Genomic DNA, 13353 nt, shown 5'->3' with positions numbered 1-13353 from the left:
CCATCAGATTCTTCATGCTCCAGCCAAACTGGAAGTCCTTCCTACCCTTGTGTTTCCTTCCCTTTCTTCAGCCTCTCCCAACCTCTCTCTCCTGAAGTCTGACTCAAGCCTTACCTGAGATGCCCCTCCTCAGCTCCCCTTTGTTCAAACTGCTCTTAAGACCTGACCACACTCAGCCTTCTTTATTATATTTAGCTTCCCTAATTAACTCAGTGGCCAAGTCTTACTCAGCCCCCACCCTCCCTCCCTCTGAGCCTCCTATCGCCCTCTCCCAACAGCACCTAGAATACAGCAGACCCTCCACATTTGTTGACTGAATAGTAGTATCTTTTCTGAAACTCCTCTTTGAAAGTTAATTTGGTGACTCACCACTATTCACAGCTCATCATTTGCTCTTAACTTTTTCGTAAATCAGTTAACATCAGTGACCTCCAGAGGTGAATTCTTTTTGGGGGTTACTAGGATGATTTTACCTGAGTGGTACAATAAAACCAAGCCAGTGCCTTCCATGCAGACCAAGGTTTTCCAACCTTGACCTAAGAACGTCAGACTGGAGAGGGGACTCCCTTAGACAGCCTCTCACCCAACTTTATAAGGGGGAAACCAGCCCAGGGAGGGGCTTTGCCTTGCCAAGGTCTCCCTGACAGCAGCATTCATTCCAGGTAACTCTGGGGACCCTTGGGGTGGGCAGAAGGCACTGAGTGGCATTCAGCTTCTGGGAACCAGTGATGAGATGCCACCCTACAAATGCAGTACTCCCCGTCTGCTGTGCCACCAGTCTGCTGTGGGCCAGGCAAGCTCTCGTGCATCCTTTGGCTCTGGGTCGCTCTTTACGAGAGTTCCTATGACTTGGACATTTCCAATAGCCAGGCATCTACCCAACACTCCTCCGTCTCAGACGAACCCACCGCTGACAGTGAGAAATGCAGCCCCAGCTCCCGGGTGCAGATCCCCAACCTGGACTTCCCACCCGGCTGCTGCCTCCACCTCGGGAACCTCCGTCTCTCTCTCCCACGGTCCCAGGCAGGCCTCTCCGTGATGCCTGCCAATCCCCCAATATGGGGAACAGCAACTCCCTACCCCCCACTGGCCCCAGGACCCTGCCCACCCTCTCACTGCCCCCAGGCCGGCTCCCACCCACTCGGGGGTGGTGGTAAGAAAAGGAGGCTGAGCAGGTAAGGAGATGGTCGTGATGCTGGCAGGGCCTGCGTGGCCACAGAGGGGTCAGTACAGGCTGGAGCACTGTGACGTTTGGGTGCTGGGAAAGGGGGGTCCTGGAGGTCGAAGCTGGACTCCTTGGACATTTCCTGAAGGGTCTGGGGTACCTTCTGAGCCCCTGGTCCCCAAGGCTGTCCCCTGACCAGCACACTCTGGGTTCCATGAGCAGTGAGATAAATCTCACAGTCTCCGTTTTGTCCAACATAAAGTCCTGGGAGGAAAAAGAAATCTCTCTTACTTGACAGGGCTTTGGCTCCTGGATACCACTTCCCAGGTACCGAAGCACCATCAAAGGTATTGACATCTCCTCTCACAAGGGCCCTGCTAAGGATGTGGTATCAATGCCAATTGGCAAATGATCAAACCGAGGCTCAGAGAGATTAAGTGACTTGCCTCAAGCTGCACAGCCCAGTGGCAGCAGAGCTGGACGACTCAGAGTCCAGGTCCTTGTGTGGTTTCCTGAATGTGGTTGCCTGCCTCTTCTCACTGCTTCCTCCAGGAAGCCCACCCCGACTGCCCCCAGCCTCTCTCTCTGAGAGGCATTCATTTCTTAAGGACCAGGTGACCTCCTCCCATCTCCAACTCTTTAGCTAGCACAGTGCCCAGCACAGGCAGGTGACTCAGTGAGTCTCGGGTGAGTGATTGTTGCGGGGGACCCTTGGGACCCCCTGACATCACTGTGTAATTTCTTCCTTTCTCTGGGGAAGAAGATGAAATTAATACCCTGTGACTATTTAGACAAATGTGCTCTTATTCAAAATTACATCACTCATATCACAACGTGAAGGATATGCCCCAGGGATGTCAATTTTATGGCCTTCAACGTGAATGGTGCCCCTGGAGCTGTGCCACGGTGCAGCCCTGATACTGCCTGTGAGATTCTTGTGAGAAGTCCTTCTCAGCTAAGACGCAGGCTCACTCGCTGTTGACTGTTGCTACTGGACAACTTTGGAGAAGGGGCCTCCTCCTCAGTATTCCAGAGGAGCCAAGAATCCTGGCTTTGACCATCTCCACTGAACCTGCCTCAAGTGAGGAAGGAAGTTACGTCCTATGATGAAGCCAGTACTGAAGACGGCAGACAGGAGTGGGTGGAAAGGACAGATCCTTGGTGGTGCCACTGAGCCTTGAGTCACACCATGCCTGAAACCCACCCAGCGACTGAACTTTCACTCATGATGCAAGATACGCCTGTTAGAAGAGGCAAACCACCTCAAAAAAGAACAAGGTTGGAGGACACACTCCCCAATTTCAAAATATACTACAAAGCTATAGTAATCAAGACAGTGTGGTCCTGGCATAAGGACAGACATACAGATCAATGGAAGAGAACCACAAGTCCAGTAATAGACCTTCACATTTGCAGCCAATTGATTTTTGACAAGGGTGAGGAGACAATTCCATGGGGAAAGAATCATTTTTTCAACAACTGATACTGGGACAACTGAAGATCCTTATGCAAAAGGATCTCGTACTATATACAAAAATTAAGCAAAAATGAATCATAAACCTAAATATTAGAGCAAAAACTATACAGTTCTTGCAAGAAAATTTAGGTGTAAATCTTCATGACCCTGGATTAAATATGACACCTAAAGCACAAATAGCCAAAGAAAAAATAGCTAAATTGGATTTCATCGAAATTAAAAACTTTTATACTTCAAAGGACACCATCAAGAAAGTGAAAAGACAACCCACAGAATGGGCGAAAATATTTTCAAATCATATATTTGATAAGAGACTTGAATTGAGAGTATATATAGAAATCTTACAACTCAACAGTAAAAAGACAAACAATTCAATTAAAAAATGGGCAAAGGAGCTGCATAGACATTTTCCCAAAGAATATGCACAAATGGGGGCGGCCCGGTGGCACAGCAGTTAAGTGCGCACGCTCTGCTTCGGTGGCCCGAGGGTTTGCAGGTTCGGATCCCGGGCACACACCGACACGCTGCTTGTCAAGCCATGTGTGGTGGCGTCCCATATAAAGTAGAGGAAGATGGGCACAGATGTTAGCCCAGGGCCAATCTTCCTCTGCAAAAAGAAGAGGAGGATTAGCATGGATGTTAGCTCAGGGCTGATCTTCCTCAAAAAAAAAAAAAAGAATATACACAAATAGCAATAAGCACATGAAAAGATGCTCAACATCACTAATCATCAGGGAAATGCAAATCAAAACCACAATGAGATACCAGTTCACACCCACTAGGATGGCTAAATTACAAAAGATAGACATATCAAGTGTTAACAGGGTTATGGAGAAATTAGAACCCTCATACGCTGAACATGGGAGTGTAAAATTATGCAGCCACTTTGGAAAACAGTTTGGCAGTTCCTCAAAATGTTAAACATCAAGTTACCACGTGATTTAGAAATTCCACTCTTAAGTATACACTCAAGATAATTGAAAAGATATGTCCATGCAAAAACATGTGCATAAATGTTCATAGCAGCATTATTCATAATAGCCAAAAAATGTAAACAACCTAAATGTCCATCAATTGACGAACAGATAAATAAAATTGACGAACGGATAAATAAAATGGGCTCCATCCACACAATGGAATACTAGTCAGTCATAAAAAGGATGAAGTACTGATTCATGCTACAACATGTATGAACCTTGGAGACATGCTAAGTGAAAGAGCCAGATGCAAAATGTATTTTTGGGGGTGATGAAAATGTGCAGGAGTTAGATACTAACGAGGGTTGTGCAATTCTGACTTTACTGAAAACACTGCAGTGTCTGCTTTACAAGGGTAAATGTTATGGCATGTGAATTATATCTCAATAAAGCTATTGTTAAAAATTAAAAAGACGTGATCTGTTGTTGCTGGAAGCCAATCTGCTCGCGCGTTCTCTGTCACCGCAGCACCAGCATCAGGACTGATGGGGTTTGGTCCTGGTGGGGGCCGTGAGAAGGGGAAGCTCGGTGGACTTGACGGAGACTCTGAAGTGTAAACGGAGGACCCTGTGCAGAGGCTCCCTCCGTCACTGAAACGCCCCCGCCCAGCACGCGCATGTGTGTGTAAATGTGTGACTACAACTGTGTGCATCTTGGCGTGTTTGTTGTCAAGTGTATCTTGTATGTTTCGTGTGTATTGTTAGGTGTGCAGAGAGCACATGTGAATGTCTGTATGTCTGTATGAGTGTGCACACCGTGTGTGTGTGTGTGTGTGTGTTTGTGTGTGTGATGTGCCAGGGTGGGGCTACACATGAAGACCAGGCTGGGAAGAAGTTCCTTTACAACCCCCTCTGACCCTGCACCTAATGGGTGCTCATTATAAGTCTGTCGAGAGACTAATAGAGACCCCGAGACCTACTGCACAAGGGGCCTGTGGAGCCACGGAGGGAGAGGCTAATGGGGGCGGCTAGCCATGAATGCACCCTGAGCTGAGGCCCAGGACAGGCTCAGGTTGGAGGCCGGCCTGGGGAGCGGGGAGTCTTCACCTGGATCAGGTCGAGCTTGGCGACGAGGCCCAGCTCTCGGGCATGCCGTGGGCAGAGGAGCGGCACTGCTGGGCCATGTTGTTGATGGCTGTTTGCATGTAGCTGAGCAGCTGGTTCCGCAAGAGAGGGAGGGGGAGGCTCAGGCCCTCTCCCAGCATCCCCCAGCCCCCGCCCCTAGCTCACTCAGGCCAGAGAAGCGTACTGGAGCCAGGAGCCACCTTCTCATCCTGGTCTGTGCTCCACTCCCACAGGGGCTTGGGCGAGTCCCTCCCCACCTCAGGGCCTGAGCGTCTTCCCCTGCAAAGAGGGACGCTGGACAGACTAACTTCCTGGCTGGAGACATCTGTGGTCCACACCTGGGGTGGGGGCCAGGAAGGGGCACAGAGGAACTCAGTGCTGCTCATTTGGGGCAGTGCCCGAGTCCTGGATTTCAGGCCTCAAGGGCTGTGGTCAGCTTCAGCAGCCTTGCTTCCCACCTTAAAGAGAAAGGCCCAGAAGGGGCTCTATAAACTCCAGTCCAGCTCCTCCTCTAAGTTTCTTGGTGGGAGGTCTGCAGCCTACAGACTCCAACGCTCATGTCCTCCAACTAGGATCCCACCGGGCCTGAGAAGGTCCCACACTCACTGACCGCACCCTGCCCAGGTGGAGTGTGCCCGGCACAGCCCTGTGCCCCAGGCCTTGCTCCCAGTGTTCTCCCAGCAGCCCCTGAGGCCAGGAGGGCACAGACTCTGGTTATGGGGAGGACTCAGGGGTCCAAAGTGTAACTAGTCCACATCACCAAGGCCAGTGAGGAGCAGCTCAAGAGAGTAAGCCCAGAAATCCTGGCCCCTGGTCATGGACTTCGGCCATGACTTCTCTTTCTGAGCATCACTTTTCTCATCTGTGAAATAGGTATGGGTAAGAATCAACCAATATTCAAGAGTGCACGTGTCAGGCCCTGGGACTGGGCCCGGGGATCCCAGCTCTGGTTCTTGGTAAGCTCGGTCCTCAACTATCTGTGGCTTCAGTTTCCCATCTGAATAGAATAGTAACATCTGCCCCATCTTAGAGAAGCCCTTGGAAAGCTAACCACCGCCAAGGAGAGGTGAGTAGGTAAGTGGGGCATGTGTGTGTGTATGTGTGTGTGTGTGTGTGTGTGTGTGTGTGTGTGTGTGTGTGTGTTGGGGGCTGATGATTATTGAGGAGACAGTAGCCTGAGCCCCTGCCCCAACCCCCACCCCCTGGCCAGCCGACTGGACTCACATTACAGCTGCCCGTGTCCTTCTGGTTGGTGACACCGTGTTCCAACCGCCACCACTGCTCCTGCTTGCGGTAACACCTCCTCTGCAGTGGACACAGCTGGGTCTTGAGGCTCTGCGGGGACAGGGGCTGGGTCACCTCAGTGCCGCAAACCCTCCCAGGCATCTGCACTGGGCCTTGTCCCGAGGAGCTCACTGCTCAGGGTGGTCTGAGCGGTAATGGGGGTGGGAGGAGGGGAAAGTTCTGGGTGGTCGGGGCTATTCAAGGCACCAGGAGACCCAGGAAAGGGCATGTCCAGGCTGCCTGGGGTTTGAATCCCAGCTCAGCCCCCGGAGCTCCGTGTTCCTCACCATAACCACAGCCTCCAGTCTGTGCCATTCCGGCCCCGGGGGCTGCTGGGAGGACACTGGGGAGCAAGGCTGTGAGAGGCCCTCTATGGCCCAGGCGGGCAAGGCACAGGGCTGCGCTGGGCACACTCCCCGCCAGGCCCTGGGGGATGTGTCTGGAGACAGGACATACACAGTGTCCTGTCTCCACTTCGCTGAGTCTTAGTTCCCTCACCTGGAAAATGGGAAGAATAGCATGGCTGGGACTAAGCTGCAAAATTTAAGAGGAAGTCAAAAAATTCAGGAATTAAGATAAATAATATTTTAATGTAATGTGTTTTTAAAATCAAAGTTAACACCAAAAAATATCCATGATGGACAAAATATTAAAATTTTGAATAAAGATGACATCCAACCCTGCACTTGTATGTTCACCTCACTTACCTCCCCTAGTCTCAGACTTAGGAATAAAAGCACCTACCTCGAGGTGCTGGGGTGAGATTTAAATGAGGTAAAGCGTGTAAAACACTTCTCACGTGCCCCAACCATAAAGGATCCCTGTTCTCCAAAGGAAAAAAAGTACGAAATGTGTAGTTCTCAGTGCTGCCACTAGGGGGCAGAGACTGGCTGCAAAAGCCACACAACGGTCCTTTGCAAGAATCAACCCACCAGTCAGCCTTCTTCTGCGTCCCCTTCTCCTCCGTCTCCCCTTCCCCTCCATGTCCCCAGACCCCAGCTGTAGCACTCAAATTCATCATGCCAGGCCTTTGCAGGGGCACTTTCTTCTGCACAGGGTGCCCATTCCTCCTGGCGAAAGTTCTAATTACAAATTAACCGAAAAGGAAAGAGAGAGAGATGTTTTCTTGGGACACGTACGTTGAGATAGCTTGTGTTCGGTGTCTCACAACAACCTACTAGCATGGTTGCATTGCCTCCATTTGATAGATGAAGAAACTGAGGCTCAGAGAGGGTACAGACTCGCCCAGGGTCATGCAGCTAGTCAGGGTCTGAGCTGGAATTTGAAGCCCAGTCTGTCTGAATCCAGAACTCATGTCTTTTCTGCCATGAAGAACACCTTTTAAGCATAAGCTGAGCCTCACTCAGGGGAAGCCCTGAGTCAGCCAGCAGAAGGGAGAGAAAGGGATACAGCACACTCCACTCTGGAGTGACAGCCCCATGCAGACCCTCTCAGCGGCCCCCCACTGCTCCAGGCCTCCCCCAGGGTATGGAGGGAAGGGGACCCCTATGCCCCCGATTCTCTGGGCCAAGGGGAATCGGCCAGGCTGCAGGCAGTTGTTACCGGGATGAGAGCCCTGTGGCCCTCCTCTAGAGACTCCAGGCTCTGGTGGACAGCCTGGTTCGTCCTGGAGAAGGCCTCCAGATGCTTCTGGACGTCCTGGCTGACCGTGAAGAGCTTCCCGGAGTGCTCCACCACAGCCTCCACCAGGGCCTCCTCCTGCTCCTCCTCTTTGTTGTAGCCTGTGGAGACAGAGCCGTGGCGGGGGCGGTGGGCAGACAGAGCCCGGCCCTCACCTGCCCCCTGCAGCGGGTGACGCTAACAAGGTGGATGCGGCTACTGCTGCTGCCCCAGAATTCTGGCCGGAGCCCCAAAGTTGAGAGGGGCCCGACGATCCACGCAGGGCTCACTCCAAGACAGTGGGACGGGTCCGGCCGCGTCCGGCCCCGTCACCCACCTCTCGCCTCTTCAGGAGAAGCCTCTACGCGCCAAAGGCTGCCTATCAGCTGAGAACACGGATTCTGGATGGAGACTGCCCAGTGGGGCAGGAGACTGCCCCTGGGGACAAACGGCTGACTGGGGGAGGCTGCAAGAGGGGACAGGAATTGTTGCTGTCCGGAGTGAGGGGGCCCCAGATCTGGGGAGACTCATTCCGGATGGGATGAACAGGGTGAGGTGCTGAACTGGGAGGGCCCCAAGCCAGGCAGCTGTCAGAAGCAGCACTGGGTGTGGGGTCTGCTTCAAGCCCCATGCTTGGCCCGGAGCCCTGCAGCCCTCTTGGCTCAGTGCTCAGGGCTCTTCGGTGCTGCTCAACCTTCCAGCCACATCTCCCAGCAGCCCCTGCCAGGTTCTGGCGCTCGAGCACACTGGAAGGCACCATCCCCAACCCCACCATGCAAGGCCGTGGCTCCAGCCTGTTCCCTCTGCCTGCAATGCCGTCCCCCTCTGCTGAACTCACTTGAGCCCCACGAGAGGCCGCCTCCTCCGTGAAGCCTTCCCTGACCTCCAGGGCAGAGTTCTCGGGGCTCCCACGGCTCCATAGCACTTAGAGCAGAGGCAATGAAGTCAGACCAGAGTCTGAGACCCAGCCCCACCGCTTCCCGGCTGGGCGACCTTGAGCAAGTTCCTCAACCTCTCTGAGCCTGCGTAAAACATTTCTCAGAAGTTCATAAGGAGGGGTAGAAAAGATTTACTAAAGAGCTTAGCACAGAGTCAATATTTAGTAAATGGTAATAGTTATTGTTATTATTGATGATGTTGAGATAATGATGATGATGATGATAAAAATACATACGTGTGTCTCCCTCTCCCTTTCCTAACAAGTTTCCTTCCAGCACTTATAAAAGTGGACTCTGGTACAAATCATGACAAAACAAAATAAAACACAAAAACCCATTTCAGATGTTGGCATAATCTCAGTTAATAACAGCAAAACACCAAGACGTGGAAACAACCTAAGTGTCCATCGACAGATGAAGGGATAAAGAAGTTGTGGTGTATTATATACTGGAATATCATTTGGCCATAAAAAGAAGGAAATCTTGCATTTGTGACACCACAGACGAACCTGAAGGGCATTATGCTCATTGAAATAAGTCAGATGGAGAAAGACAAATACTGTATGATCTCACTTATATGTGGAATCTAAAAATAAACAAACCACCAAACTCATAGAAAAAGAGATCAGATTTGTGGTCACTGGGGGCAGGGGGTTGGGGGAGGGGGAATTGGAGGAAAAGGTACAAATTTCCAGTTATAAGATAAAGAAGTACTGGGGATGTAACGTACAACCTGAGAACTACAGCTAACACTGCTGTGTGGTGTATTTGAAAGTTGTTAAAAGAGTAGATCCTAAGAGTTCTCACTACAAGGAAAAAAAATTTTTTTCTCTTTTTCTGTCTCTATATGAGATGATGGATGTTAACCAAACTTATTGTAACCATTTCACAACATATGCAAGTCAAGTCATTATGCTGTACACCTTAACTCACACGGTGCTGTATGTCAACTATATCTCAATAAAACTGGAAAAAATAGCAAAACAAAAACCAAAGGTAAAGACAAAATAATAGTAGATATGCTTGAGGCTCAGTGAGGTCACCACCAGGCCCCAGGCCCAGGCCGGGACGGGGCTACGGCGACAGGCTTTCTGAGGAAGCTGCATACGAACCTTGGGGGTTTCCTCGAGGACCTTGATCAGGTAGTCTTCAAAATGCTTGTGCTCCTTGACCTGTCTCTTCAGCTTCCTCTGCCTGTAGGGACAGTTCAGAGACGGCGAGAGCCAGACGTGAGAACGTGGTTTGGAGGCTCCCAGGTCATGACCCCTCATGAGGCCACTCTCTGTGGGTCTCCTACTCAGACCTGCGCCGGGCCAGTGGGTCCGACCCCCCCATCAGTGGGCCACTGACTTCAGCCTCCCGCCCCCATGTTACTGCTCAGCAAACTGAGCCACAAACAGGTCACAGAGATGCCAGTGTCGGGCCGTGAGGAAGGGGCACGGGGGAGAGTGAAGCCAGGCCTTGCTGGCGTGGGGGTCTGTGGAGCCTCTCCTGAGGCTGAGCAGGTGGTGGGTGGCGTGAGCCCCTGCTAGCTGGTGACCTGGCCAGGTGCTTCACCTCTCTGTGCCTGGGTAGCCCACCTGTAACAGGGGTAATGAGAGACCCTCCCTCACAGGCTGGCCGGGACCACGCCTGGGGTGCCCAGCACATTGGGAGCACTCAGTCTGAGGTCGGAGCCCCAGCAGGCCCCAGAGGGAAGATGGCTGCGTGCTGCTGCCCCGCCGTGCCTGACTCCTGGGGGAACCCCCAAGCAGGATGAGTCTCCAATAGGTCGCCTGCTCTGGGCCCAGTCAAGGTCTGCGGTCAAGGGCAGAGGGGAGAGTGGGCCTGCGCTGGCCAGCTGGCTGAGGCTGGGGCTGTGGTGGGTATCTCTGAGTGACCACTGAGTGACGCAGAGCAAGCCACTCTGCCTCTCGGGCCCCATTTTATCATCCATACAATCTTGAAAAATGTGGACAAAGATTGTCTTTCCACACGAATACCACGTGGGGCCCTATGAGCCACAGTGGTGCTAAACCTTATTGGGATCAGAAGCCCTTACAGAATCTGATGGAAGAATTGGCCCTTTTCTCCATAAAATTGCTCACAGACACATCCTTTTGCATCTAATTCAGACTTTTGTGCGGAGCTAGAAATCGAAGGGCCACCCAAAAGGCAAGGACCCAGGATCTCCACCCAGAGCCAGGTTGGCAGCCTCACAGGTTGATTTTAGAGGGGCTGAGCAGACAGTGCGTAGAGATGGCCACCCACCCCCTGCCTTCGTGATGGGAGACAGCCTGCAGAGGGCCGGGACTGGCCCAGGGGCTGAGGTCAAAGGGTGGAAGCCCAGCCCCCATCCCCCTCACCACAGCTGCCCCTCCCAATTTACTTCCAGGCATCACTCTCCTCCTCGTCCATTCCCTGGCCTGGCCTCCTCGGGCATTTTTGCTCAGTCCCAGCCACTTAGCCCACTGCAGGTGGCACTGAGGCTGGGGCAAGGGGCATAGAAGGGCCTGAGACAATTCATACTTGGCCTGGAGCTGCCAGAGTTCCTTAACAGCACCTGCAGGTCCCCATCCTTGTCACCAATATTGCTTGGGCCAGCCGCCTGGTCTGTGACCACGGCCACAGGCATTGTCCCTCAGAACCCCAGAAGGACGAGGGCCACGTGATGAGGCAGGAAGAAGATGGGTGGCAACAGTCACTATCAGGGCCGCAGCTGTCTCTTCTGATCCTCTGACAGTCCTCAGAAGCCAGGTTACATTCTCACTTCTTAGAAAAGGAAACAGAGGCTCAGAGGGGTCTGCGACCAGCTCAAGGACATTCAGCAGGACTGGATTTGGACTTGGGGCTCATTAAGTCCAAAGTCTAGGGTCTTTGAACTGCACCCTTTGCTCTGGAGGGAACAAATGTGATGTTCTGTAGCAGCATTATTGCCCTTGCCACCCCATAACTGGGATGGCCCATCACCACCAAGTCCCACGGGCACCAAGATGCCTGGGAATTCCAACAGGTGCTGGCTTCCAACAGCACTCAGGAAGGAGTCCCAGGGTCAGAGCTGGGGCTGGTTCAGAAAGCAGCCCATACGGGGAGGGGCACCTTTGTCATCCATCTCTACCCCCCATCCTCCACCCTTTTATGCAGTGAACCCACATCATGTCCTCCGAGCATATATCGAGCTTATCACACTAGAGTGGAGACCGAAACAGACGCTTCGAATGAGCTCATGGTGAAACTGGGAAGGTGGCCTAGTTAACAGGTAGTTTCAACACAGCCTTGCAAAGAGTTCCTGGGCCACTCGCCTAAGTCTGGTTCCCAGTTATGGCCAAAAGGAGAAGGAAGTCTCCCTAGGCATGCCATTCATTGGCCATCTTCTGGGCCAACCCCAGCACATGTGAGGAGCAGGGAGAGAAGATGAGGGGCTACATGGTCAGCCTTTCCAGCCCCAAGCATCGGACATGGGTCCATGAGCCTGAGGAGGAGGAAGGGGCCCGGCTGACTCACTCACAGCTCCAGGAGCACAAAGCCACAGCCGGGCTGCGACATCACAATGCTGGCTTCCGTCCTCGTGACGTGTCCACTGCAGGAGCCACCTGTGGGTGGAGGGCCAGATTCTGCGTGGTCCAGTGGCCCTCCCCACCCCTGCCTCCCTGGTTCAGCTCCCAAGGAGAAGGGTGGAGAGGCGTTGGCAACCCCAGCGGAGACTTGGGCTGTTTGTGTCCTCTTTCAAGGCTGGTCATCTGTAGTTGAGGTGGGGGTCATTCTTGATGCTCCCACTTCGTGGGCTGCCCAAATCCCACTGGCGTGTCCTGGGACTCCCCCTTTTACCTCCTTCTACCTGATTTTGGGTGTCTGCAGCTCAGGCACTCAGGAGAAGCTGTCAGCAGAAGCCAGAGTGTACCGCCCAGGCTTTCTGGTTGCCTGCTTCAGAAACCACCAGGCTACTCTGGGCAAAGAGGGCGTCAGTGGAAGGCTATGAGGCGGGGCACAGGATCCCAAGAAAAGCTAAAGACCCAGGCTCAGAGAGGACAGGGGCCCGGGGCAGCTCAGGGGGTCCAGCCAGCAAGAACGCAGGGGGATACCCCCAAAAGACCCCTCCCCAGCCCCTTTCCACCTGCCTCTGCACCCTCAAGAATCAAGGTCCTTAGAGAGGGTGCCCAATTGGCTGAGTCCGGGTCATGGGCCCGCCCCTGGGCTTGACTGACAGCCACATGACAGGGGCTGCAGTGGGGCCTGGCGGTTTCCCAGAGCAAATCCCGAGGCCGTGGGCTGGAGAAGGGGAAAGGGGTGCTGAGCAGGAGCTCACCGTGCGGAGGCTCAGGTAAGCCAGGCCAGCGAGAGCGTGCTCTCGGGGAGCGGAGGTCAGGCAGGGAGGCCCAGCAGTTGTGGCTGACGTTCGTCAGCACAGTGCTAGGCGCTTCCCACGCAGGGGTTAATTAACTATGACACGCCCACCAGGTCAAAGCTGTTATTTTACAGATGGGGAAACCGAGGCCCAGAGAGGTTTAGTAACTTGCCCAAGGTCTCACTGTGGGGAAGTTGCTGAGCTGAGATGTTAATCTGGGAGGTCAGGACTCCAGAACCATCTGGGAGGGTGGGTTGCCGGCACTTAGAAACAGATCCAGTGGGGGTCCTACAAGACGTAAGGTAGAACCGGGAGGTGCTCCGTTAGCACCTCTGGCGTCGGGACTTCATTTGTGAAGGGCAGACGACCGACCCTCCCCTGGCTGAAAGCGGACGCTGGAGCAGCCTCGCCAGACCCTCTTCTCTTCCCAGGCTCAAAATCCCCGCAACCTAATCTCCCAGTAGTGTGGGCCCTAAACCACTTGACCCAGTGTCGCCACAGGCA

At 53.1% G+C, this 13353-nt stretch overlaps 1 protein-coding gene across 1 annotated transcript; it reads right to left on the bottom strand.

The window, feature by feature from the left end:
- Positions 1-1224: 1224 nt before the first annotated feature.
- On the bottom strand, positions 1225-11200 carry CCDC197 (coiled-coil domain containing 197). Its single transcript, XM_058567900.1, is given in 11 exon segments — positions 1225-1269; positions 1271-1429; positions 4666-4697; positions 4700-4813; positions 5919-6018; positions 7531-7709; positions 7925-8078; positions 8426-8511; positions 9604-9719; positions 11034-11061; positions 11064-11200. Coding segments are annotated over 11 exon segments (1089 nt in total). The 5' UTR covers positions 11140-11200.
- Between the last annotated feature and the right edge of the window lie 2153 nt (positions 11201-13353).

This window comes from Diceros bicornis, chromosome 24 (assembly GCF_020826845.1).
Source record: "Diceros bicornis minor isolate mBicDic1 chromosome 24, mDicBic1.mat.cur, whole genome shotgun sequence".
In the NCBI taxonomy this organism is placed as follows: domain Eukaryota; kingdom Metazoa; phylum Chordata; class Mammalia; order Perissodactyla; family Rhinocerotidae; genus Diceros; species Diceros bicornis.
This window is presented reverse-complemented; position numbering and strand designations above follow the sequence as displayed.